The sequence below is a fragment of the Podarcis gaigeae genome (assembly GCF_964106915.1).
Source record: "Podarcis gaigeae genome assembly, chromosome: 16".
NCBI classification, from domain to species: domain Eukaryota; kingdom Metazoa; phylum Chordata; class Lepidosauria; order Squamata; family Lacertidae; genus Podarcis; species Podarcis gaigeae.
In genome coordinates this window covers 2,678,159-2,706,134 of record NC_139693.1, presented here as the reverse complement: position 1 = coordinate 2,706,134, position 27,976 = coordinate 2,678,159, and the positions used below count along the sequence as shown (strand labels likewise).

Here is a 27,976-nt window from a genome sequence, read left to right as displayed (position 1 = left end):
CTGCTCTTGAGGCAATCCCATGGTTTACCTATGCGCCGTGCTCAGCACTGGTTTCTTGCTGACAAGAACTCGAGAACAATCCAAAAACGAGCCTTTATTTAAAGAGGAAAACAAGAATCAATGTAATAATGCATGTAACGCACATCGAGTTCAAACACCGCATTTTGTTTGTGGGGGTAAGAGGTGGACACAGCGCCAAAGGCGCTTCCAACTTTTATGTGCGATGCCCAGTCTTGTCTGTCCCCCCCAGACGCAGACATGAGAAACTCCCACCATGTCCAAAACTAGGATGCTTTTAAAAAATAATGGGAGCAGGAGGAAATGTCTCTTTTGGACAACACAATCTTCTTGCTTCTGAGAAAAGGCCAAGCCCCTTTTAACACCAAAAGAATGGGGCTCACCCATGGATGATGGGTGTTGTAGTCCGGGAACATCCGGATGCACAAAGGTCCCCCTGCCCTGCTCTAAGCTGGACTCAGCCTCCCTTCCCTGGCCCATTTCCATATCTGAAACGTCAAGCTTCCCATTGCCACTGCCATTTACAACCACCCTTGTGAGAGGACGGCTGTCGTTCAGCCTGTCATCTTAACGATGGTTTGCCTCCTTTGAGCTTGGCCTAATCGATGGTCTTGCAGCCCATCAACACATGCAACAAAAGTCACCCGATGCAATCCTGGCGGGCTGTACTATTTAAGGATATGGCTGGGGGATAGGAGAGCCCTTTGCGGACAATCCCCTCCATTTCAAATGCAACAACGCTGCTAGGAGAGAACTCCACTGCCCTCTCCGCAATATGATAAGGAGGCATTGAATTTGGACTGGGTGTGGTGGGAGCATTCGCACCGTTCCCCCCGGGCAAGTCGAAAAATGGTACGGCCCTGGAAACACGTGACCCACAGAGACCGGATGAACGAAGGTCGCTGCAGTTGGTTCCCTACCCACCCTGTGACAGAGGGAAGAGGAGCAGTTAGCAAAGCCAACAGAACTTAGAATAAGGTTGGCAACATTCCTCTGCCGAGGCCAGCTGACCTGCAGGAAAAAAGACGATGACTCTAGTAGCTGTGCTCGTCTCCCAGCTGCTAGTGCCGGTCGAGGATCAAGAGGACAGAGTCTCAACCCACAGCTGGGCATCTGTGCGTTGGCAAGTTCCTCAACGGAGCGCTTGACCCTTCACCACAACGGCGCTAACAAAACTTTGCAAATAAACAACAGCAGCACATGCGGATCCTTCTCGGAAATCCCTTTGGGAAAGCTGTGACCATGCGGAACAGAACACAGCTCTGGGCCTGCCGAAGTCTTACAGTTTTGCAAGCTTTGAGAAGGAGCAAAAGTCTTTTTTTAAAAAAATAAGGCTCTTCGCGGCTACAGCCAACAGGTGACCCCTTCCCCTCGGACGTGGTGACACGCTGAAAGCGTCAACTTCCCCCGGCCGGTCAAGAAGTTGGGATGTTCCCAAGTCACTGAGCAAAGCTGGAGGAACAGGCGATTCCCTGTGCTGCTCAATTCCAGCCAGAAAATCTGGAAGCAAAAGTGAGGACAAGAGAAGGAGAGATCAAATTCCCTGTGATTTACAAACAGCTGCCACCCGTTCCTTCTAATACCCAAATCGGCTGCTTTTGTGCCAAGCGTTTGCCCAGCACAGCAGCTGCCCATTTCTCCCCAAATGGTTTCTCCACGTTTGGGAGACTTGCCAGGTACGTAGAAATGTTAAGTGTGCAAATTTAAAGCCCCTCAAAAGTGGGCAGGCAGGAACTTGAGAAGAGCCTGTTGGATCAGGCCAATCGATTGGGCACCGAGGTTCTTGCTCGCTCACGATCCTTCCTCTCTCAGGAAGGGCCCCCTAGGGACTCGGCACCCCTAGGAACTCACCGGCTTCACAGCGGGGCTCCCCACCTGCGTAGCTCAAGGGGTCAAGGAGCCACTGTCCAATGGAAGGAACTCACCAGCCTCTGAGACAGAGGCAACTTCTGCAGAGTTGAGAAAAAGTGAGTGTTAGGACGAGGTTTGTTGGGGGGTTTCGCACTACCGTTAGCAGCGACAGTGTGCCACAGGGAGTGTAGCTGTGCTCAGAAAGCACCCCAGGAGTGCAAGCCCCTTCGAGCGAGTGCGTTAAACCCCACAAGAAGCAGGATGAAACCCGGGATTTGAGCCTGACAACCACCGACTTGGAGACCCGTGCTGTTACATCATATTCTGCCTGGTGCTACCAGAGGATGGGAGATCTTTCAGCAAAGCGGACCCCAAAGGTCCGAGTGGGTGCTGCTGCAATGGGCAACAAAGAGGACGGACAACCACGCTTGTAATTTTTAGCTGATCGCATATAAAACGGGCGGCTTTTCCAAGATGCTGAGGACAAGGCAATAGCTCAGCAAATCATGAAAGAAAGCTACAGCCTGCGGAAAGGTCCCTTTCACGGAGTACGGTAGATCCAGGAAAACCTGAAGGAGGTATTGGGATCGTGCTACTCGCGTGTAGGACCCTGGCAGAGACATATGCCCGACTGGCACGTTCTCTCCCTCTTGGTTGTCGTTTGGGAGCTTCAAAAGCTTTCTTCAGCCCGAACATCACAGTGACTGATTCCAACAGACACCGGCACACATAAATAATAATAATAATAATAATAATAATAATAATAATAATAATAATAACAACAACAACATTTATTTATATCCCACCCTCCCCAGCCGAAGCCGGGCTCAGGGCAGCTAACAACAATAAGGGATCCGCAGAGTTTGCGCACTTGCATAACAGATCTCAGCAACTCAGCATTTTGGCTAATCTACTTTATTTATATATAATACACTTGGGGCATTCTGCCTTAAGCTCCTTCCTCTTTCTCATCAGACAGCAAAGAGAAGAACACAGGAAAATAGTCCCACTTCATGAAACACAGTAATACCAAAACATCCCGTCTCTGTCACTTCCCACACTGTGGAATGAAAACATACACCATCATGTGATAGAAAACAATCCCATGACTGCGAACACAGAGCAAGAATCCTAGCAGGAGGTCGTGTGTCAACTTCCAGTCTCGATGGCTCCCATTAGCCTTCAGGGGTCAACCAACTTAAATGAAAATCGATTAATCTACGCATAAAAAGTAGCGGCTTTCCCCCAAATACCTAAGGTCCCAGTCCTCATGGTTCTGAATAAAAGGGTTGATACTTGAAGTCTGGTGGGGGCCCCACGGTCTCCTACCTAGGGATGTTTCCCCTCCACCCCCAGAGCTCTCCAGAACACAACCGCCGTCCCAAAGCAGAGGTGACCAAGGCAACCGAAGCTGGCGTCCCGTGTGTGGCAGGCAGTGTGCCCAGTGGCCCCCGGCTCAAGCGCAGTGCTCCCCCTTCAACACCTCCAGGAGTGCCGCTTCAAGCGGAGAGGACCATACCTTCCCTCCCGCTGCCTTCAGAAACGGGGCTGGAGGGGCTGCAGGACGTGCTGCTAGGCTCGTCGTCGAGAGAGGGGGACCCTTTGCAGTAGAAGACCGAGGAATCGCAAGTGTCCCCAGACGAGGAGAGGTAGTAGAAGTAGCCCCGGGGAGAGTAGGTGCTGCTGTCCGCCTGGCTGATTGACAGGTCCTCCTCGCTGGGGGAGCCTTCACTCGAGAGCCAGGGGGACGAGGCCCCCTCTCCGGGTTGGCAAAGACCGCTGGGGGTGGAATGCTGTTCCGCTTTGGCCGCCCACAGCTCAACGTCCGGCAGAGGGGTCAACTCCATTGCCGCCTCTGCCAGAGCGGGCGTTTCTGGAGGCAGGTTCGAATGGGAGCGCCCACTGCCGCCCCCTGTTTCACAGGGGCGAGGTGTGGAGCGGTAACCCTCCGAGGGGGTGGCAAAGGGGAGGGAGAGCTGCAGGGACTCCAGCGAGGGGGGGAGACCTTCCAGGGTGGATGCCAAGCAGTGGGGGGGCTCCATCTCGTCCCGAGGTCCTTCAACAGGCTCATCTGAAAAGGGCTGAGTTCATTTCACACACAAAAAGACACACACTGCCTGGTTGCAAAAAACCTCAATGCGGTTTACAAAAAAAAAGAAAAAGATTACTGGTATGAAACAATCTTAAGAATTCCGGAAAGCTTTTTTAAAAAATAGACTTAAAGACAGATTAAAACTCGCATCAACTTCCCAGTATGCTTTTAATATTCATAAAATAAGTATTAAAATATTGGAGGGAGCTATTGGTTTTATTTTTATTATGTATTTTGTGGTTTTATATCTTGGTTTTATTCTGTGAAGTGCCCTGGTATAGGGCGGTATATAAATTCAATAAATAATACTAATAAATAATGTCAGGGGTTCAGAAGGTGAGACACAGGAGGGGGAGCAAATGGAGAGTGAGGAGGAGGAGTACGAGGGGGGCGCAGGCAGTGACAGTGGCCAGAGTTATTCCACAAGCCTCTCTAGCGAATCGGAGGACTCACAGAAGGGAGCGCCGGTGGCCAGAGCGAGGGGGGTTCCAGGGGGGAAGCCCCAGGAGGAAGGGGCCAGCGGGGAGTCCCTGAGCAGCAGTTGGAGATCAGGACCAGCGTCTCCACCAGAGCGCAGTGGGGAGGGGGAGTCCCAGGAGTCGGGACCAGTGTCCTCACCACCAGAGGGAGGAGAGGAGTCAGGTTTGGCAACGCCCACATCAGGAAGCGGGGAAACGGTCAGAAGGAAAGTCACCGGCTGGGCGCGCGCGCCAAGTTCAAATGTACAGGAGCGCGGCACAGCGGGGAGCCCGGGAAGGGAGCCAGGTCCTAAAGCCCGCCGGAGGGAGGGACAAGACTCAGGGGGCTCAGCGTCAGAGGAGTCCAGGAAGGAGGAAACCCCAGAGGGTAGAAGGACCCAGCGAAGGAAAGAACAGCGTAAGAGGTGGAGCCGGGCTAGAATCTTAAACTGGTGTGGGTGGAGCAGTGAGTCAGAGGGGACTTAGCCGGTCTAGCGTCAAGACGTGGGTCTGCGCGCCCAGAGCTTTGAAATGGAAACTAAACTTCAATAAAGACTTTTGTACATTATATCCACCGGGCGTTGGTCCTCTGTGAGCTGGGATCTAGAGGCAGACCTGACAAATAATAACTTGCGTATTGCCCTACACCCGTAGCTCTCAGGGCATTTCACATAATACAATATAAAAAACACACAAAATACATAGTAAAAACAAGAGCTTGTGTAAACGCACGTGTTTTTAAGCAGGTGGCAAAAAAGAGTACAGCGAAGGCGCTTCGCTTCTCAATCGGCAGGGAGTTCCAAAGTGCAGCTGCTGCCACGCTAAAATGTTGAGTTCTTACAAGGGCGGAATCGGTGGTAGATGGCACTTGTAGAAGTGTCGATTCTGCCAGGGCACTTATGGGGTAAGGCTATCTCGTGGGTAAACTGGTGCCGAGTTGTTAAGGGCTTTATTCACTAGTAGTAACTCCTTGAACCTGGCACCGTTAAACACGCACCGGAAGCAGCCATCCTTCGCAAAGGGCTGCTAAGACTCTAAAGCTGGAGACAGGACACTTTCTAAGGGAATCAGCAAAAGGCTGTCTCTTGCTCTAATTCCCTCTGTAAAAAAACAACAACCCCAAACACACTCCATTTACACTGTGTCAGGAGTTATTCAAGGTGCAGGATAGAGAAGGGGTTGCATTCAATGCAACACTAATAAAATTGTTCCAGAACTTTCTTCCTCTCTCCTGAATGGTCCTGAGTTCCCCCCAGACTGCAGGAGCAGATTTGGGGGCAACATGAAACACACATTGGGGAGTTTTTTTTGGGGGGGGGGAGGGAAGGGGAGTCACACTGACCCCTGTGTTAGCGCAATTATTGAGCTGAATACTGAGCAAAATATAAATGACTCTCCCCATAGTGCAGAAGATTTGATAGGAAAACTACCGTCCAGAGATGTTCATACTAAATGCGGCCAAGACAAAAGAAAATGGTGGTGCGATTTATTTATATATAATGGAAGTGTGGCTTAACGGTTAGTGGGTTAGGCCAGGGCTCAAATCCCCACTAGGGATAGAAAGCTGACTGGGTGTCACTTTCTCTCGGACAAACCTACCTCGTTGTGGGGATAAAGAGGATGGGGTTGTGGTAGAGGAAGAATGCTGAATGTCATTTTGAGAAACTTGGATATAAATGTCAGTAGCGAATACACCAGTTGCTGATTTGCTACCTGGCCAGGTTCTAGGTGCTGTTTTCAGTCAATAAAATAAAGCCCCTGCTCTATGTTTGTGAGAATCCATCATGGGAACTCCCTGCCTATTGAGGCGCCTTTGCTGTGCCCTTTTCTGCACCTGCTGAAAATGGTTTTGTTTGGAAACTGAGAAGGCTCGAGTGCGAAAGCAGGGACTGGCAGAGCTGTGAAAAGCCTCTCTGCTTTGAGAGCCTCTATGGGGCTCACAGACCAAGCGCCCAGAAGTCAACTTTAGGCGGCTTCCGGTGTCCTTGCGTTCCTGTTTTGGAAGTGACCAGGGCACACCGGTGCACAAACCCACCTGGCGGGACAGAGGAGCTTACCGGAAAGGCTGAGGCAAGACAAAGTGAGGGGCATCTCGTCGGGGGTCTTCTGCGTGTCTGAGAGAAGGCTCTCCAGGGACACCCCTGTCGCATCTCCCTAGGGGCCGAAACAAGGGCTTTCAAGGCACATGCAGAATGAGAAAACATTTGGCCCTGTCTCTCTTTTTCCACTGGAAATATGGCTTACAGAGTTTGGTGCTTCTTCCAGATTCATAAAGCGATAAAGAAATGTAGAGTTAGAAGGGACCCCCATGGTCATCTAGGCCAACACCCTGCAATGCCAAAACATCTCATAAAAACAGGCTGCTGGATGAGGCCCAAGACTCTGGCATCCTGTTCTCACAGTGGCCGATGAGATGCCTCCTTGTGAGCAGAACGAGAGCGCAAGAACCCTCTGCCCCTTCCACCAACCGGTATTCAGAAGGGTATCTGAACGTGAAGGCAGAGCACAGCCATCGTGGATGGACAAAGCCAAGACTTTGGGGTGCAGCATAAGTGGAAGTCACAAACTATACCCACAAAGGAGGAATGGATTTGTAAACTAAATGAATATTTAATTTTGGCAAAATTAACTGCTCTAATAAGAAATCAGTCGAATCAAATTATTTTAAAAGGAGTGGAAATGTTTTGATGAATACTGTGTATGGCAAAATATTGCTAAAAAAAAAAAAAAGATATGCTAATGTGCCTAGATTAAAATGTGAAGTACTGGATGGAAGAAAAATTAGTAAGGAAAGATAGAAAGACTATATAGATGATCTGAGAAGACTGTAGAATGCAAAGATTATTGTAAATTGTATAATGTGGAGGAAATCAATTGATGGATTGAGGAAATATAAATGTAAGGGGGGGATGGGGAGGAAACGGTGTTGGCTTTGGAACATCTGTATTGTAATGCAATATGTGAAAACCAATAAATAAATTTTAGAAAAAAGAAAAGAGAGAGAGAGACAGAGAGAAAAGACTTTGGGACGCAGCAAACGGCACCCCCCCAACATCTTGCCCCCCACCCCACTCCCCGTTTCAAGCAAGAGTTTCAGCTGCCATCCTAAGGACTAGAATCTTGTGGTCTTCTCACTTGCTAGCCTGCCTGGAGCCCAGAGCCCAAGAGCAAATCTTTCGGCTGCAATCATGAGGACTAGAATCTTGTTTGGAGCCGGCCCGCAGCCCAGAGCCACTGGTCCAACTTATTCAAAGCAAGGGAGGGCAGATCAACGACCCCATTACTCACCAGGCTTCTGTGCTGGGCACCTTTGTCCAACGGATCGGGCCCATCTCCAGCCCCGCCGTCTCCATCCTGCGGGCACTGCACAGCGTAGCCCAACCGCACCAGCTCTGCACCGACGTCGATGTCCTGAAATCAGAAGGGGAAAGAGGGGCTTGTGGTTGGTGTGAAGGACCCGGTTCCCCACCCCTGAACAAACTCGACCCTCCTTGCCCGTTAAATAGGGTGCTAGCGAACCTGGGCTGTATATCCATATTGGGCTGAGATTTTTAGTTGTTGTCTTAAGAGGGATGCGGGTGGCGCTGTGGGATAAACCACAGAGCCTAGGACTTCCCGATCGGAAGGTCAGCAGTTCGAATCCACGTGACGGGGTGAGCTCCCGTTGCTCGGTCCCTGCTCCTGCCAACCTAGCAGTTCGAAAGCACGTCAAAGTGCAAGTAGATAAATAGGTACCGCTCCAGCGGGAAGGTAAACGCTGTTTCCGTGTGCTGCTCTGGTTTGTCCGGAAGCGGCTTAGTCATGCTGGCCACATGACCCGGAAGCTGGACGCCGGCTCCCTTGGCCAGTAAAGCGAGATGAGCGCTGCAATCCCATAGTCGGCCACGACTGGACCTAATGGTCAGGGGTCCCTTTACCTTTTTAAGATCTTAACGCTCAACCCACAGAAGGGCGCCACACAAACCGTGACCTACCTGCCTGCTGGTGGTATTGTACAATCTGACGTGAGGCCAGGTGCTGCTCCCAGCAGGCAGGTAGCTGGAGATCTTCGCCAGCACCGGCTTCCACTTGGCGCAGTGTGTGAGGCGGTCAAACTCGTCCAACGCGGCTTCGGACCAAGACTCTCCTGTTCAAGACACGGAAGCAAAAAGACATGAAGGTCAAGCAGCCCCACCCTAAGCGCGTCTCCCCTGGAAGGGGGATCCCTGCCAGATTAAAACTGTGCACCCCCAAACCAAGCGGTGCATGGAGGGTGGCAACATGAGAGCAGAATGCTTTCCTCAGGGAGATGTGCCTGGCACCGCCCTTGCCAGTCTGCGGCCTTTTAACTCAGGCCTTTGGCAATCAAGTTTCCTTCTCCCGCGCTTCTCAACTTTTAGTGTTTTAATTGATTCAAAAAAGTGTATAGCCGGAGGCCTTTACAATGAACGGCAGAGGGCAAGAGCAAGAGCAAGGCTTTCTTCTGAAATCACACAGCATAGCCTATGAAATTTTACAGCATTAAACATTCGCAGCATAAAGTTTTAAAATGAGAACGCATCAGCAGAATGGAAGAAAGCAGCAACGGAGCTGGAATGGAGCTTCTCAGCTGCCAGAGCAAATTTGACTACCAGGCATGTAATTTGTAGATCTTTATCGGCTAAAAAGCTTGACTGTCACTTCCTAGGGGAGGCGACACCTTTTAGGAGGGTAGACTGGACTTGTCTTTATCAACAGCATGTTGCTGGTGAAACTCGAAAAATTAGAATATTGTGGAAAAGTTCATTTATTTCAGTAATTCAGCTTAAAAGCTGAAGGCTGCTATTGAAGCATCCTGGTCTTCCATGACACCTCAGCAGTGCTACAGGCTGATAGCATCTATGCCATGCTGCATTGAGCCAGTAATTGATGCAAAAGGGGCCCAAACCAAGTACTGAGTATATATGCGTGCTTCTACTTCTCAGAGGTCCAATATTGCTCTATTTGCAATCCTTGTTCTGCTGATTTCATTTAATATTCTAAATTTCTGAGATTGTTAATTTGGGGTTTTCATCAGCTGTATGCCATAATCATCACAATTATAACAATTAAAGGCTTGACATATCTCGCTTTGCATGTCACGAGTCTATCTCATATATTAGTTTCACCTTTTAAGTTGCATTACTGAAATCAATTAACTTTTCCACGATATTCTAATTTTTTGAGTTTCACCTGTATATCCTGGTTCCATTGCCTGCTTTGCAGGGCGACTTGGTTAAGAACATAAGAGCATCTGAGCTGGATCAGGCCAACCAAATCCAGCACCCTGTTCTTACAGCAGCCAAACAGATGCCTCTTCTGGGAATCCCGCAAACGGGACCCAGGCGTGGCAGCAACGCTCCCCACTTGCGATTCCCAGCATCTGGTTTTCAGAAGCGATTCACCTCTGAGAGTGGAGGGAGAACATTGCAGCTAGTAGGCTTTGGTGGCCTTTAATAATAATAATAAATAATAATAATAATAATAAATTTTATTTATACCCCGCCCTCCCCAGCCAGAGCTGGGCTCAGGGCGGCTAACACCAGTAAAAGCACAGTAAAAACATAACGGGGGGTGGGAAAGGGGGGGACCAATTTAAAATACAGATTAAAATGCAATTTAAAATGCAGCCTCATTTTAAAAGTAGCCGATAGATCAAGACCATAAGGGGAAGGCAACATAAGGGTCAGACTGAGTCTAAACCGAAGGCCAGGTGGAACAGCTCTGTCTTGCAGGCCCTGCGGAAAGATGTCAAATTCCGCAGGGCCCTGGTCTCTTGGGACAGAGCGTTCCACCAAGTCGGGGCCAGTACTGAAAAGGCCCTGGCCCTAGTTGAGACCAGCCTAACCACCTTGCGACCTGGGACCTCCAAAGTGTTATCATTCGTGGACCTTAAGGCCCTCCGCGGGGCATACCAGGAGAGGCTGTCCCGTAGGTACGAGGGTTCTAGCCCGCATAGGGCTTTAAAGGTCAAAACCAGCGCCTTAAACCTGACCCTGTACTCCACCGGGAGCCAGTGCAGTTGGTAAAGTACTGGATGAATGTGATCCTGCAGCAAGGACCCTGTAAGGAGCATTCTGCACCCGCTGGAGTTTCTGGGTTTCTTTATCCTCTGTGGATGTGTCTGTGCCTACGAAGACTCAATCTGGTGGTTCCTGAGCATGCAACTCACCCGCTGGAGCGATTCCGGCAAGGCCACACTCTATCGCTTGGAAGGGGAGGCTGAGGAAGTCACTCCTGGGAAAAAAGAAGATGGGGAACAGGCCTTAACCACCTTAAACAGGGGCTTATGCTTACTTCCAGGGAACAACAACCTCCCAGATGCCTTGGTGCACAGTTTCAAAAGAGCCAACAGAAGCGGCGAAGGGACTTAAACCTTCAGAAGGGGACCAATTTCTCTTGCTTTGGGGGTGCCGGGGGGGGGGGCGCTAAACGTACAACCTCCCAAAGGACTGGCCGCCGCTGCCACAAAGGCAGCGGTCGAAACTCCCATTGCTCCAGGCGCATTTTGCAACAGAGAATTCCACTTTTTTTAAAAAAAATAAATTATAAATTTTATTAGTATTTTACAAACAACAACCACAGCAGGAAAAATATCGAAAAATAACAGTACACAAAACACAAAAACCAACATTCAAAAGAACAAACAAAAACCAAATCCATCTTACAACTTAATAATATAAACACTAAACAGAAAAACAAACATTGGCTTCCACCAGTCCCACAGCACCTCCTTTATCTCTCATTGTGTCTTCCTGTTTTCCTGATCATCTCTAGTCTAGCATCCCGATACAAATCCCTCTTTCTTATCCTTTCACTTCACAAGGTTATTCCAGACTCAGCCATATTTCTGTCCTCGAACCTTGGCTTTTAAGGTATTCATTTAGACCCTCCCGTTCCTTTTTCACTTCACTTTTTGGTTTTTGTCTTATTATATCTGTCAATTTGGCTAACTCTAAATATTCTGAAAGCTTACATAACCATTCTCCCCTAGTGGGTAACTGATTCCCTTTCCAATACTTAGCCACCAGGGAATTCCATTAGTGCGAGCAGTTTCTGAGCTCCAGGCGCAGCACTGCGGCTAAGATTTCAGATTAAAATTGCCACTAGGGGAGGAGAAATTCCTCCCCGCTGAACTCCCAAGAGATGCCAATCTGGCTTTCGACACAGACAGACCAGTTGCCTCGCAGCAGCCGCTCCATCAGGCTACCTGGAATCGTTTCCCCTTAAGACCCGGGGTCTGAGATTGCCTTCTTCCTCTTCCCTCCCCTTCCGTTTCTCCTCCTTTTCAGACTACAGATGTCTGGCCGCAGATGTTTAAAGCGCTCTCCAGACCCGTCCCGGTTCCTCCCGGGAACTGCGGTTTGCAAAAGGTGCCCAGTGTTGTTAGGGGGACCCCAACACAGAATCACACCTTTAACAAGCTACAGTCCCCGGGGTCCTTAGGGGGAAAGGCACAATTCTTAAAAGTGGTGCAAGAGTTGAGGCACGTAGAGAAACCATTGACCCCCTGCTGGTGAGGCTTGCTGACCTCCCAGTAAAGCAAAAATTCGTTCTCCTGTTAGGCAAAGACCACAAGATGACCCGAATTGTCACCAGATTCTGTGCACAGATCTGTAGGCGCAGACCACCCCCTGATTCAATCTAGTTTGTTAAGAATATTCCCAAACCCAGATCCATGGGCGACTTTGGGTCATTTCTCTAAGGGAGTCTATTTTAAAGTTTTTATGTGTTTATATGCCTATCGTTGGGACATGGCTGGCACTGTGGGTTAAACCACAGAGCCTAGGACTTGCTGATCAGAAGGTCAGCGGTTCGAATCCCTGTGACGGGGTGAGCTCCCGTTGCTCGGTCCCTGCTCCTGCCAACCTAGCAGTTCGAAAGCACGTCAAAGTGCAGGTAGATAAATAGGTACCGCTCCGGCGGGAAGGTAAACGGCGTTTCCGTGCGCTGCTCTGGTTTGCCAGAAGCAGCTTAATCATGCTAGCCACAGGACCCAGAAGGAAGATGTACGCCGGCTCCCTCGGCCAGTAAAGCGAGATGAGCGCCGCAACACCAGTCGGCCACGACCTAATGGCCAGGGGTCTTTTTTGATATGCCTATCACACTTTTAAACTTAAAATCCATTGTTGTATAGTTTTAAATGTTTGTTTTGCTATTGGGATTGTAGTTCCATTTGTGTTTCTCAAGCTGGTCTCTGACTGTAATAAATTTCATGTTCAAGTAGTGCAAGGGTGTGTTAAATGCATGGGGCGGATGTCTCTTGCTGTCGGGTTTTCACAACCTGCTCTGGGGAGCCTAAACAGCAGGATAATAATGCTTTACAGCAGGCTTCCTCAACCTCAGCCCTCCAGATCTTTTTGAGACTACAATTCCCATCATCCCTGACCACTGGTCCTGCTAGCTACGGATCATGGGAGTTGTAGGCCAAGAAACATCTGGAGGTCTGAGGTTGAGGAAGTCGGCTTTACACAGAAATGAATGCGCTTCTTTTAAAAAAAAAACCTCGACAGATAAAATCCAACAGGCCAATTGATTAAATCCTCTTTTTTTAAAGGAGCATCCCAACACTCAGGAATCGGGACGCAGGTGTGGCGTTTGCCTCCTAGGTGAGTCATAAGGAAAGGGTTAAATAAGTGAGATGTGATTGGCCAGTGGGAATGCAAGGGGAGGAGTAAAAGTTAGAGTGGGAGGTTTTGAAAGTCAGTTGAGGTTTGGGAGTTGAAGAAGGAAGGGGGAGGATTAGATGTAGGTTGGTAGAGTTGTATTGTGAGAGAGTGAGAGGAATTGTTAGGTGGAGTCAGATAGATAGTTGGAATAATCAGTTTGGAGTTGTTAGGAACCAAGATTAAAAAACTGACAAGAAAAAAATAACTGAAACCATACGTTTGTTCCTGCATTTAAAAATAAAGTTGATTATTTGTTAATGTTAACACCTGTCCGGACTCCATGTGTCCCCGTGAGAAACGAGATGGTGGCAGCGAAGAAAGCAATCACAGTGATGGCACAGGGTCAATAGACCGTCAAACGTCTGGGGGCCCTGTGTGATCGCCACAGCAGGTTAGAGGTCTCAGCCTCTTTCCTCCCTCACCGTAACGGCTGCAGCTTCTCCAAAGGGGCCTCTCCGTTGTCACCAAAGTCCACGTAGTACAGGTCCATGTTTCCATTGCCCAAGGTGCCGAGGACTCTGGCCCTGTACCAGGCGCGGTCTTCGGGGTACGGGGCGGCCACGATGTCCCCCACGTTCACCTTCAGGGGTTCCGGCTGGGGAGCCTGAGTGAAGGAATGGGTTTCCCAAATCTAAAAGCGGACTGTGCAGTCACTCTGAAACGGGCCCCAAAATCCCATTCTCCCTTCTCCAAGGGTGCATTAGCTAAAAACCATTAACTTGAGCTCTTGAACAAATGTATAACAGGAACCCATCTGTATAAACAGAGCTCTCTCCTTTATCAGTCCGTGATGCCTAATGAATGGCCTTGTCAGTTCCAAAGTGAGCAGGGATGACACATCTGGGTCTTATCTTACATCCTGACCACACTGACGCACAGACCTTGTCAGTCACCCGGGAAAGGCGCCAAGAGTGCTCTTAGAGTTGGTGACCTTCTTACCGCAAGATTAAGGAATACAGGAACAGGAACACCCTTTTATGGTTAAGAGTACAGGAGCAGGAACATCTGTGATGTCAACCTGCGTGTATAAGCTGACGTGGCTGGATTCCTGAGGAAGGGGGGGAGAGGGTGCCTGAAGGATATATATACTGCATGGAATCTCTCATTTCTTTGGACTTGCTGTCCGCGCAAGTGCCTTCTGCTATCTGGAGAGCAGAATAAACTCTTTCTCTGAATCAACCTCGGTGTCATTTGACTTCCTTTCTCCCTCCCGGGAGCAATGCATACCCCACCAGTTGGTAAAGTCTAAGAAGGCTACATGAGGGACAGAGGCACTAGGAGGGGACCCTCGCACACCCACACACTAGCACTGAAAAAGGACCCGGAGTTCAGACCGGGCGGGCGAGTGAACGAAGGGGGCGCCCTCCTCTCCCCCACGCCAGGGGCCTCCCCTGCCGCACAAAGCCTCACCGAAAGGCTGCTGTCGTAGTACTGTGTCATTTCGCGGGTGAGCTTGTCCAGCTGGAAGGTACGCGAGCCGATAATCTGGATCCAGAAGTGGTTCGGGCTCTCGGAGGCCGAGACGTAGACCTCCAGGTGCTCATTGGCGTGGAAGCTGAAGTCCGGGCTGGGGACTGAAGACCCAGAAAGCGAAGAGTGAGGAGCAGAGGCCAGCCCTCTCTCTAAACCAGCCTTTCTCAACCTGTGGGTCCCCAGATGTTGTTGGACTACAACTCCCATCACCTCTAGCTGGCAAGGCCAGAGCTCAGGGATGATGGGAGTTGTAGTCCGACAACATCGGGGGACGACCCACAGGTTGAGAACCGCTGCGAGTCTAAACCCTCCCAGACGCATGGCCAGAGGGGTCAGGGTCTGACTCATAGCTTCCCTCCCATCTCTTCCTCCCTAGACAATACCCCAAAGATGGCGCCTCCACAGGACCCCCCAGCATCAGATAAGACTGCAGTTGTGGGAAATCTATTTCAACCTATCCTACCAAGAAAAAGGCACTAGTCCTCATGACTACCGTATTTTTCGCCCTATAGGACGCACCGTCCCATAAGGCGCACCTAGTTTTTTGGGGGGGAAATAAAGGGAAAAAAATTATTTCCCCCCCCAGGCGCGGGGCTGGGGCGGGGGACGCCCGCCGGAGCTTCCCCTGACCCCAGCCCCCAAACAGGCAGCTCTCTGCAAGCCGTGGGAGCCCAGGGCTGGCTCCCGCTGCTTGCGGAGAGGTCCGCGAAGCCTGGACGCGCTGAGCTCAGTGCGCCCAGGCTTCCGCATGCAGGCACCTCTCCGCAAGCAGCGGGAGCGCTCCCCCCGCTTGCGGAGAGGTCCGCGAAGCCTGGACGCGCTGAGCTCAGTGCGCCCAGGCTTCTGCATGCAGGCACCTCTCCGCAAGCAGCGGGAGCGCTCCCCCCGCTTGCGGAGAGGTCCGCGAAGCCTGGAGAGCGAGAGGGGTCTGTGCGCACCGACCCCTCGCGCTCTCCAGGCTTCAGCGAAAGCCTGCATTCGCCCCATAGGACGCACACACATTTCCCCTTCATTTTTTGAGGGGAAAAAGTGCGTCCTATAGGGCGAAAAATACGGTACCTCCTGGAAGCGGGTTAGCACACGGCAGAGAGTCAACTATCTATTGTCAAAGGTAACAGTTGCTTCTACAGTTGTAGATATCTACGCAGACCAATCTAGCAACTAGGTCAGGCATAGGCAAACTTGGCCCTCCAGATGTTTTGAGACTACAGTTCCCATCACCCCTGACCACTGTTCCTGTTAGCTAGGGATGATGGGAGTTGTAGTCCCAAAACATCTGGAGGGCCGAGTTTGCTGATGCCTGGACTAGGCAGTTATAGAAATATAATCATCACCATCATTATCATTCCCAGGTGGGAAGTCAATACATGAAACAATGTAACTGTTTAATTTGTTGTTTTTAAAAAAATTATTTGGTTTTTCAGATTAAAATTTTAGCCACATGTCAAGCATACAACATAAAAACAAGAATCCAAGGAATCTCTGGAACTTCCCTCCTACCCTTTGTGGGTCCTATTGTTAATAATTTTCTCCTGCTTCTTTTAGAATACTGTTGTACCTCGGAAGTCGCTCAAATGCCTTGTGTCTTGAATGTTTTGGCTCCCAAACGTTCAAATCCCAGAAGTGAGTGTTCTGGTTTTCAAACGTTGTTTTGGAAGCCAAACATCCGACGGGGCTTCTGTGACTTCTGATTGGCTGTAGGAACTTCCTGCAGCCAATCGGAAGCCATGCCTTAGTTCCTGAATGTTTTGGAATCCGAACAGACTTCCGGAACAGATTCCGTTTGCCTTCTGAGGCACGACAGCAATCCAAATCTTTTTGTCTCTCCATTGTATCCAAAATTCACAAGGAATATTCTAATCCAATGATTTCAACTGTTTACAGTGGTCTTTGAGATAAGATATAAATTCCCCCCATTCCTTATTAAAATTTAGGTCTTCCTGATTTCTGATTCTTTAAATTGAAGCTAATTTGTAAAAAAAAATGGAAACACAATAAAAATTATATTGGGTGTGGGAAGGTTTCTAGTCCCCACAACTGAATTAACCTAGCGCCACTAGGTATGGGGCTGCCCACCGTCTTAAGACGGCTTCTAAAGCGTCGAGGAAGAGATCAGACAAGCTCACAGAGAAGTCAACCAGCAGCTGATAATTAAATGGAACCTCCAGCTCCAGAGACAGCCTACCTCTGAATGGGCTTGCTGGACAACAGCGCAGGAGGCGAAGGGGAAATTATTATTTTTTAAAAGAGAGATATAAAGGCTGCCTTGTTCCGCTTACCTTCAAAAGCATAGCTCAGGCAAGAGGTTTCCGATAAGGACTCCTCGGAGGAGCCGCCTTCGCTCCTCAGCTCCTGGGGTTCCTCGGGGGGATATTCTGGAAATTTCCCAGCGGCTCCTTCCTGGCATGGGGTCCCCAGCGGCTGGCGGAAAGCTTCTCCGGCGCAAGGAGAATCCCCCCTCCGATCGCCGCTGCCGCCAGCGTCCTCTTTCCTCGTGCCCAGAGGCTGCTTCCGCTGGGACCGGGCCAAAGCCGCGTGCGAGAGTTTCTTGTGGAAGGCCTCATCCTCCAAAACCTTCTCCGCGATCAGTTTCTATGGGAGATTTGGAAGAGTAGCAAATGATGCTGATGGGCCGGGTGCGAGTTCCCTTTGTCTAGGGCAGGCTGCAGTCGGAACTGGCTCCCAACGTATTTCAGGGGTCCCGATTCAGCTTGCAGCCTGGCTGGCCAAGGAATTACACCCCTGCAGAGGCCTAGGACTTGCCGATCAGAAGGTCCAGCTCCGAGGGCCTTCTGGCAGTTCCCTCCCTGTGAGAAGCAAAGTTACAGGGACCCAGGCAGAGGGCTTTCTTGGTGGTGGCACCCGCCCTGTGGAACGCCCTCCCATCAGATGTCAAGGCAATAAACAACTATCTGAAGGCAGCCCTGTTTAGGGAAGTTTTTAATGACTGAGGTTTTAATGTATTTTTAATCTTTTGTTGGAAGCCACCCAGATTGGCTGGGGAAACCCAGCCAGATGGGTGGGGTAAAAATAAATTATTATTATTATTATTATTATTATTATTATTATTATTATTATTTGTGTGTGTGTGTGTGTGTGTGAGAGAGAGAGAGAGAGAGAGAGAGAGAGAGAGAGAGGAGGGAATGAATGAAACTTCCTCACCTCTGCCATACAACGAAACAAAAATCTTTTTAAAAAAAAGAACAAGGAGCCCAGTATAGTAGCAGCCAGGCTTACAAAAAAACCCAGCCTTGGAAATAGGTTGCACTTAACAGCAATTACAATTGAAAAACTAATAAATTTGAAAACTAATAATAATTATAAAAAAGGAAATGAGTTTCACAGCGAAGCTTCTCGCCCCCCCAATAAAAAATAAAAACCCAACAGCGCCACTTTCTGAAATAGAACTGGCATAGACACCACATATTTACCTCCTCTAGAATCCCCAAACTGTAGTTTAACCCTCACAGAACTACAACTCCCAGCACCCTTAAACTGCACTTCCCAGGATTCTTTGGAGAGGGGTGTTGGGCCCCCTGCTCAGAAAGGAGGTTAGGCCTGGAGCTTCAGAGGGAGTAGGGCAGGCCTCCTTGGGGCCAGGATCCCAGCACACGGCGAGATTTAATCGGGGTCGCCCACCACGACCTCACAGAACGACGCCGGTAGCTGGGGAGCAGTGCAGGGGGCTCACCTTAGCTGCCAGCACCTCCTTGCGAGTCCCAGAGAGCGTGATCTGGCGGGTGAGCGAAAAACTCCCTTCGCGGTCGCAATCAATCTTGGCCCCTGTGCTCTGGTGGATGGCTCGCACTGTCTCCCCGCCCCTGCCTGGGGGACGAGAAAAGGTTAGCAGAAACCGCAAGGATCATGTCCTGTCCCCTCCGCTGTCCTCTGAGGGCACCTCCGTTGCAGCACTGGGAGAGACTGGAAGAGGAAGGCTCCCTCCATCAGCTTCGCCGGAGGCCCATTTGGTTATTGGAGCAGCTGTTTAGAAATCGGTGCCTGAGTGTTGGGGCTTTTGTTTTCCTCTACCCTCCCAGTTCCTCTTTCCTTGTGTGCTGTCCTTAAAAAAAAAAAAGATCGCAAGCTCAGAGGTAGGGACTATCTTCTTTTGACCGTATGTAAATCACTCCTGGAGTCTTTATGCCTGAAGCGGAGGGCACCAAATGCTCCAAATAAATAAGAACAAACTATATAGGCCCAAAAAGACTAATCTACAAGTTGCAAAATATTTGCCCTGTTAACTTTCTGCTCGTTTCCTCCTAGGGTGATGAGTCTGCAAACTCTGTTATGGGGGGGGGGTAAAGGCAGAGTCCAGCAAAGTGACTGATTAGAGTTTGCAGAGCCTGGGCTTTGTGGAGACCGCTGACCTGTGCAGGTAATAAAATTTAAAAGTAATATTTAAATATCTAAAGGGCTTTCATGAGGAGCAAGCTTGTTTTTTTCCTTCAATTTTTTTTACTGTTTTTCAACATTTATCACAAAAACATTAACACACAACAAAGAAAAACACACCACACTACAACAAACTAAATACATACACAAAAAGTTCTTCAAATATCCAACTCCCATCACATTGATAACTGACTTCGAGTCCTCTCTAACTGAACTTCATTATATCTCCTGCATAACAGTTCTCCAAGTTCATATTTCTAATAAAATTATCTCCTTTCATTTACTAACTTCTTCTCCTTTATTGATATTCTGATCCTTAACATTTACTACCACATATTCTTATTCTACCCCTAGGCCTATTTGTTACTTCCAAGAATTTTCTATTTATCTTATATGACAATATTTAGCTAAATATTCCTTGAATTGGAGCAAGCTTGTTTCCTGCTGCCCCGGAGGGCAGGACCTGAAGCTATGGATTCAAGAAAGGAGAACTTTCTGAGCCATTCAATAGGGGAAGAGATGGCTCTTGGGGGAGGCTGCTAAACGGAGTCGGGTGGCCGCCTGTCGGGGATACTTCAGCCGTGCTTCCTGCTTTGGAGAGGGCTGGTCTAGATGGCCCCTGGGGTCCCTTTTCCAACTCTACAATTCTATGTTTCTATGAAATAATAATATAGATGGTCCCCGTCCCCCCCGCATTTCACCCTCACAACGCAGCAAGGCACATTAGGATGAGGGACTGTGACTGGCTCAGTGTCACCTGGTGAGCTTCATGGCTAATAAAAATAATAGGGTGAAAAAACCCAATTTAAAATACAGATTAAAATGCAATTTAAAATGCAGCCTCATAGTAGCCGATAGATTGAGACCATAAGGGGAGGGAAAAAGAAGGGTCAGACTGAGTCCAAACCAAAGGCCAGGTGGAACAGCTCTGTCTTGCAGGCCCTGCGGAAAGATGTCAAGTCCTGCAGGGCCTTGGTCTCTTGTGACAGAGCGTTCCACCAGATTGGGGCCACAACTGAAAAAGCCCTGGCTCTGGTTGAGGCCAGCCTAACCTCTCTGTGGCCTGGGACCTTGAAGATGTTTTTGTTTGAAGACCATAAGGTCCTCTGCGGGGCATACCAGGAGAGGCAGTCCCGCAGGTACGTGGGTCCTAGGCCGTATAGGGCCTTAAAGGTCAAAACCAGCACCTTAAGCCTGACCCTGTACTCCACTGGGACTTGAACCCTTGTCTCCCAGGTCCAAGTCCAAGACTCTAACCACTAGGCCACACCAACCCCCAACAGCAATGGCACCTGAAGTTCCCTTGCTGTTGGTTTATAAGCCCAGGACAGGCGCCAAGCGTGCAGGCTTCCCGCCACCCAATCAAAACAGAGCGCAAGAAAGTTTTGAGGGATTTAGAGGACGCAGAACAGGGATTACCAATGATGCGCCCCACGGCACGCTGGGGCACGAGGATCTTTTCCGTCACGGCCATGTTCTCCTCCAGGATCTGGTGGATGGCGGCTTTGGCCTTGCACACCTGGACGGCGGAGCCACAGATGCGGATCAGGCGCTCCTCGCCAGAATCCTCCACGTCGACGTCAATGCGGGCCTGGGTCTCCTTCCGCAGCTGCGGAGAGAGGGGACAGGGCTCTTCAATCTCCAAAACAGCGACAGCTGGGCCGGGTCGGAGTGCGCCCGGTTCCCAGTAGCCTCTACGGTGGGGGCCTCATCCAATTTTATAGACAGCGGCAGAGCCCCATTCATACCAGTGTGATGATTAAACGGTCGCCGCTTCCCTCAAAGGATTCTGGGAACTGTTGGTTGTTCAGAGTGGTATGAATTGTTAGGGGACAGCCCTCCATTTCCTTCCCAGAGCTACGATTCCCAGAAGGCGGACAGGTTGTTAAAGCCCTCTAGGAACTGCAGCTCTGTGAAGGTGTAATAGGGCGCCTAACTACCCTCAACACCCTGAAACTACAGCTCCCAGAATTCTTTGGTTAACTAATTCTACCCTTAATAATTCTAGCCTGGTCCTGATGTCCTCTTCCCTGATTTCTGCAAGGCGATGTAGAGACTAAGGCTGCATTCACACCAAACATTTAAAGCACCACGATACCAATTTAAGCAGTCGTGCCTTACCTCAAAAGAATCCTGGGGGGCTGCAGTTAGTTAAGCGAGCTGTTAGGAGACCCCCACTGCTCCCCTCATATAGCTACCCTTTCCTGCCACTACAGATCCCCTCTTTTTGGGTGACTCTGGGGAACCGTAACCCGGTGAGGGCCTTAACCAGGGGTCAGCAAGGGTTACTGGGCATGGGCTGAATCACTCCCACGGAGATCCTCCATGGGCCGGACCAGCGCAGCCGGACGCCGGAAATCGCGCCTGCGCATGCCCAGATGCTGAAAATCGCGCTTGTGCAGAAGCGATTTTTGGCGCGGCAGACATGTGAAGACACAATTCCCAGCGTCTGGGCATGTACAGAAGTAACTTCTGGCACCACAGACACACGCAGACACAATTTCCAGTGTCTGGGCATTTGCAGAAGTAATTTCTGGCACTACGGACACACGCAGAATTAATTTCCGGCGTCTGGGCATGTGCAGAAGTAATTTCTGGTACGGCGGTCCAGCGCAGACACAATTTCTGGAATCTGGGCATGTGCAGAAGCAATTTCTGGCACCGTGGACATGCGCAGACACGATTTCTGGCATCTGGGCATGTGCAGAAGCGATTAGTGGGGCCGCGGAAGAGAGTCCCCACTCCACCGGTTTAGCACAGTAAGCGGGGACTCACCAAGCGGGCAGCTCGGTTCGGGGGCAGCTCATGGGCCAGTTAAACAGCCTCCATGGGGAGCTTCCGGCCCATGGGCTGCAGGTTGGGTATCCCTTGCCTTAACCCAGAGATGTTGGGGTCAGGCCCTAGGCGCCGTTTTCTCCCTCCCCGTTGGGCTGAGGGCAGCGCCGAATTCACACGACTCCAGGAGTCAGCAAACCTACCTGCTTGACGTTGGCTCCGTGGCGCCCGATGAGCAGCTTCACGGCATCCTTCGGGACCTTCATCTCCACCTGGAGCTCCTCCTCGCCCACAAACGTCACCCGCTCCTCTGGAAGCCCCAGCCAGGGAGAAAGACAACAGACACACAGGGCGATGAGGACCCAAAACTTCCCTCCACTTTTCAGGCAGCTGTCTCTCCTCGGCAGCCGTGAGCCCATCACCCCAGGGAAGAGATGGTGGCCGGCCTCCCTGCCCACTCCTGAGCTCAGGGACCTGCCCACCTACTAGCCCCAAAGGCTCTGTGCCACCTCCGCTGCGGGAGGCACAGTGCCACTGAATGCCCGTTGCTGGGAACAGCAAGCGGGGAGATGTGCTGCTGTGCTGGGGTCCCGCTTGTGGGTTTCCCTTGGGGGCGTCTGGCTGGCTGGTGTGAGAACAGGATGTGGGGTTAGAAGGGCTCCCTTTGGCCTGATCTTCTCAAGATATTACAGAACTAGAGGAATTCCCTATCAATGGCTGCTGGCCATGGCTATTATACTCTGTTCTGCACGGTTGGAATCAGCAAGACTCCTGAATACCAATGGACATAAACCACGGCGGGGGGGTTGCACTTGCTTTTGAGGGCCTGCTTATAGGCCTGTGATGTGGGCTAGATGGGCCTGATCCACCTGTATTTTAAATTTGCTCCCCCCCCCCATTATGTTTTGATTGTAATTTTACTGGTGTTAGCCGACCTGAGCCCGGCTCTGGCTGGGGAGGGCGGGGTATAAATAAAAAAATATTATTAAGGGCTCCCGTAATATTCTTGACCAACACTGCTACCCCCATGGAGCAGGCTAGAAAATAAGGATGGGGAACGGTGAACCCGGCCAATTTTTATTAGTACAGTACTGTTAATAATTCAGACGGCGGCTGCGCTTTCCCTCTGCCATCACAGCATCTCCTTGACACAGCATAGTGCATTTCAAGAGGAGAAAACAAACTCTTACGCATTGCAATGACTCTTTGGGTTCCTTCCAGCTCTCCAATTCTGTATGAACCTGTCTATAGAGACCCAGCACTTTCCTTGCTGGGGTGAGGGAAGAGGAGACCAGTAAGTTGGAAGAGCAGAGAGCAAGCACCCAAGCAGCCCGCGCTCTCTCCGGGATTTCAAAAGGGGTCCTTGAATTCCTGATTCTGACCCATCACGTGCCATGTGGGGATTTAGGAGGCTCCACCAAACACAGCTGGACTCAACTTCCAAGCAAGAATAGGCTGAAAGCACTTAAAACTTTACACAAATATTTATGTATGCAACTACAGTGGCAAGGTTATTGATTGCCAAAAATTGGAAAAGCAGCAGCGTCCCACCTAAAACAAACTGGTTATCTAAAATGATGGAATACTTCCAGATTGCCGAACTAATAGGGAGCATAAGAGGAGAAATGGTATAAAAAGTGAATAAGGAGGGGGCTATCTTTAAGGAATACATCAACATTTATGTGGAAAAAGTAGAATTTCTGACAGATACTGAGTGAATCCAGAAAATGATTGTGAAAGGAGAGTAAAGTTAAGATAGAAGAAGAGATTAAAGAAATAAAAGAAATGCGTTTAAGCCAGTTGGAAAAATAAAGTAGAGTAACAAGAACGGCTTGAAGTCAAGTCACTTGGTGGGTGTCCGTGTGGGGTAGGTGTGTTGATATGTATAGTATAGGTAGGTATTATATAGAGTAATGTAGGTATGTTTTATGTTATGAAAACTAGGTAGTGGGTTGTGTATGTGCATTGTGTAAATGTATATGTATGTGTTTTATATGTCAACAAAATAAAAGAAAAAAGAAAGCACTTAAAAGCTCCGCTTGCCACCCATCGGGTTTCACCAACGACCCTGCCCTCCGCCTGAGCCCAAGGGTGGAAAGATGTCAATATGGGATGCGTGTACGAAATGACAGAAAGTGTCAAGCGAACGCTCGAGGGCAGGCTCTGGAAGCTTTCCCAGAATGAGCGGCGCACGCAGACAGGAGAGGAGTACAGCAGGCAGGCGCGGTCGATTGTTCACAGCCCAGTGCCACCCACACAGCAGATGCCAGCCGCACAGCCGCGCTTCCCTCCGGCCCAGGGCGCACACCCACCTTGGCTCTCCCGGTAGCGGCGGTACAGGATGTAGAGAATCGCCCCGCTGGCGGGGACCCCGAGCGCCAGGGCCACCTTCTGCAGCGTGGTCAGACTGCTCCAGGAGCCCTTCCCGGATGCCATGGCCCCTGCCGGAGGCGCCCTAAATGGGAAGGGGAAAAATTTCCTCAGCTGCATCTCCCCTCGGGAGAGGCCGACCAAGTACATCGCCCTGCAGGGAAGCAGCAGCAGCAGACGGGATCCGCCAGACAGGGACCGCAGCTCCGCGGTGGAAGCAACCCGGCCAATGCCTGAGAAATGACTTTGCTTCTCAAAGGTTTGGACAGCTGCCTGGAGCTGCCTGCAGCCAACCTTGCTGTCCCAGGCGGAGGTTTCCCCTCCCCACCTCGGGAGAAAGGAAGAAACGGAGGTGGTGCCAGGTATTGTGTTTCAAAGAGGATGGCCGAGCCAAGGAGCTAAGCCAGGGTGCGTGTGAATCAATGTGGTTTCAGAAATGCACTTTCAGGGCTGACTTCCACCACCCACTCCTGGCAGAACAGGCCAAGAGTCCATTTAACCAGGCCTGGGGAACACAATGTGGCCCTCTGGACCCCTGCATCTGGCCCTCATAAATTCCCCCAAGCCACACCCTTCTATGGCCCTGTTTTGCACCCAGGGTTTTCTGCTTTTTGCCTGGCTGTGAAGTTTGAAGGGACGCGGGTGGCACTGTGGGTTACACCACAGAGCCTAGGGCTTGCTGATCAGAAGGTTGGCGGTTCGAATCCCTGTGATGGGGTGAGCTCCCGTTGCTCGGTCCCTGCTCCTGCCAACCTAGCAGTTCGAAAGCACGTCAAAGTGCAGGTAGATAAATAGGTACCACTCCAGCAGGAAGGTAAACGGCATTTCCGTGCGCTGCTCTGGTTTGCCAGAAGCGGCTTAGTCATGCTGGCCACATGACCCGGAAGCTGAACGCTGTCTCCCTTGGCCAGTAAAGCGAGATGAACGCCACAACCCCAGAGTCGGCCACAACTGGACCTAATGGTCAGGGGTCCCTTTACCTTTACTTTAAAGTTCCCTTGAACTCTTGAGCATGCCTCTGGATGAAGGATTGCGGCATCTTGAGTGGGTGCAGAAACCAGTCACATCAGTTCCCGTACCCAGTTCTGCCCACCACTGGCAAGCGGCCCTTGGAAGGTTTCCGAAGAGGGAATGTGGCCCTCAGGGTGAAACACAGGTTTCCCCCGCCCACAGCAGCATGTTCCCATGAAGCTTCACACACACACACGGGTTGAGGATTGCCTTCCTTTCTTCCTTCCTATGTCCCCAGCATCTAACACTCAGGTATACTGCCTCAGTATCTGGAGGTTCCACTCCTAACTAGCATAAAGACCAAAAGAGCCCTGCAGGGTTGGAATGAAGGACTGAATTCTGTCTCCCACAATGGCCAGGCCACATAACCCTGGGAACTGCAAAAGGAATGCTTGAAGCACAGCCCTGTTTTTGCCCCTCATTCCAGCAAGTGGAATTCACATGTTAAGCACTCTGAACATGGACATTTTGCCTAGCCTTCATGACCAATGTCTTGATTATTTCCCCTCCACAGTGAATTGGCTTGATGGCCTTTTAAAGCCATCCAAGTCTGTGGCACTCGCGACTTCTGGTGGCAGCGAGTTGCACAGCTCAGGACACACCCTACACAGCAGCCCGTATTCTTCTATATGCTCCAAACCTTCTGCCCACCAGTGTCCCTGAGTCACTACCAACACCCTGAAATGTTTTAGCAAGGCAAGGAAGGGTTTTGGTTTTTTTTACATGCATGCCCCTGCATCACAAAAGGGGGTGGGCCTTTGGGAACTCCATATACTGGTGACACAGCTCCCATCAGTTGCAGATGAGAGGTGCAACCCCGCAACATCTGGTTGCAGCCGCTGCCTCACCATTGCTCTGAACCTCTGTGCAAACAGCGGCCATTAACCCATATGCCTGTTGTTGCTTTTTTATTTAAACGACCCCAGAGTTGAGGGATTGAAAACAACGCAAAAGCCGTGGTCCAACATTTGGAACGTTTGTTGAAATCACAAGATACATGATATACATCTCTATCCTTTTGAAATTTGCTCTTTGCTCAGCAACACACAACTTTCTCCCCAACCCCACACAGAGCCCTTCTCAGCCACACCCTGTGAGGGCTTTGATATCCCCCCTCAATGTAGCTATTTGGGGGGCTTCTTGGAAAGGGGTGCTCTGTAGGAGCAGAAAATTAGGTTCAGGTAATTATAAAAACGTAGGGCTTTTAAGAAAAATGATGCAATCTTTTTCATAGGTTAGAAAATATTTGCGTCCCACTTTATTCAAAATGTCTGATACGCTACTTGTATCCAGAAACACTTAAAAAATTTATAGCACCTATTAATTAAAGACACTCAGCCTAGAGAGTCATCTCCCAGCAACGGACAGCGGGCCTTTCTGTAAAGCCTATGAAACAGGCTCCCTTCTGCGAACCAACAGGCATCTGCTGTAAAACATATTAACTTGGCAATAAAATTAATTAAAATTATCGACAACATGCACACATAATCTTAGCCTCCCCACATGTGGGGATATTGACACTATACAAAGCACCTGAATTTCAGCAAGGACTGCTGGGAACCTTAGTTTGTTAAGAGCGGTTTACTATGTCAAGAGAAAACTACAGTTCCCAGGATTCTTTGGAAGAAGTCATGTGCTTTAAATATATGGTGTGTTCCTCTGCTATTCTTAGTGTGATAGGCAATGAAGGAAATACTCAGAGTAGACACACTGAAAGTACATGTAAACAAGGCCTTGGTTCAAATTTATCAACCTGGTAATAAAATGAATGAAAAATACAAGTAACACGCACACAGAATCCTGGCCTACCTGTTTTTATCTGATAAAATCCTATAAACCCGACAAGCAAACGAACGAAAAAGTAAATAAAAGCCCACAAAGAGAACGCTGTCATCCTTATTTCTCAGTTAAGACATATAAACCTGACAATAAAATAAAATGAATATAAATACTCCCACACAGAATCCTGCTCTCCGCTTTTAATCTGAGATAATCTAAACCTGGTAATAAAATAGATAACGTAAATGAAATTCGAGCAGAATCCTGGTTCGTTCCCATTTCTCCCAGCTGACCTAGTAAGCAGGTAAATAAAGAATAAGATATAGATGGAGAACCTTGCCCTTTCAAATTCCTCCAAGCAAAACCCATTAGCTTGCTATTTTAAAAACATCACATCTGCAGAGAATCCTAATCTCTCATTTGGGTTTTTTTTAGGTAATAAAATATATAAAGCCCACGCAGAATCCTGTGCTCTGAGAAGATCCTAGAAGCCTGGTAGGAAAAATGAATGAAAATGTAAATTAAAAGCTGTGCCTGTAAATAATGCAATGCAAGTCCTGCCGTCCCCGTTGCCTTTAGTTAAAATACATTAAACCTGGCAGTGAAATGAGCATAAACAGAGGCCCTGGCCTCCCCACGACGACACCCGCCAGAGACCTTCCTGAGCGCCTCCCCGGAGCCCTCCGCTCTCCTCCGCGCCGGAATACAAATGAGAACGACGACGCCCAGCGCAGGCTGCTCCTCCCTCCCGCTTACGTAGCAGCTGCTTAGCCGCGCCCCTTGCCCTTCATTGGCCGAGGGGAGCGGCCACAAGCAGTAGGGCGGAGAAACAGTTGTCATTGGGCGAGATACCGGGACGGACGAACCATTCTAATTCGACGCTACCCTCAGAGAGGGAGGGGGGGTAAAGAGAGGAGTCCATTCTAATTGGGCGATTGCGGAGGAGAGGAGGTTTTCATTGGGCACCAAGGGCCGGAGGGCGTTGCGAGGAGAAGCCCCGCCCACCAGCTTCCCAACGAGTCCTCGACCAATAGGCAGAGCGGTGCTGAGTTTCTGAGGCAACTGGAGGAGGGGTCGTAGTTACTATGGGG

General features: G+C 49.9%; 1 protein-coding gene across 7 annotated transcripts; it reads right to left on the bottom strand.

The window, feature by feature from the left end:
• Positions 1–71: 71 nt before the first annotated feature.
• On the bottom strand, positions 72–27,976 carry TDRKH (tudor and KH domain containing). Of its 7 annotated transcripts, none has more exons than XM_083715659.1 (14): positions 27,752–27,822; positions 24,038–24,180; positions 21,929–22,035; positions 20,370–20,559; positions 18,250–18,383; positions 16,838–17,150; positions 14,496–14,659; positions 13,508–13,689; positions 10,589–10,653; positions 8,394–8,545; positions 7,708–7,830; positions 6,477–6,573; positions 1,870–1,967; positions 72–1,518 (listed from the first exon to the last, which is right to left on the bottom strand). In XM_083715659.1, the coding sequence occupies exons 1-13, from the start codon at positions 27,805–27,807 to the stop codon at positions 1,903–1,905; spliced, it is 1,791 nt and encodes a 596-aa protein (XP_083571785.1). In that variant the 5' UTR covers positions 27,808–27,822; the 3' UTR covers positions 72–1,518; positions 1,870–1,902. The 7 variants fall into 7 exon arrangements, with proteins under 7 accessions (XP_083571785.1, XP_083571786.1, XP_083571787.1 ...); XM_083715660.1 differs by lacking the exon at positions 27,752–27,822 and adding an exon at positions 27,543–27,635; XM_083715661.1 differs by lacking the exon at positions 27,752–27,822 and adding an exon at positions 25,076–27,592.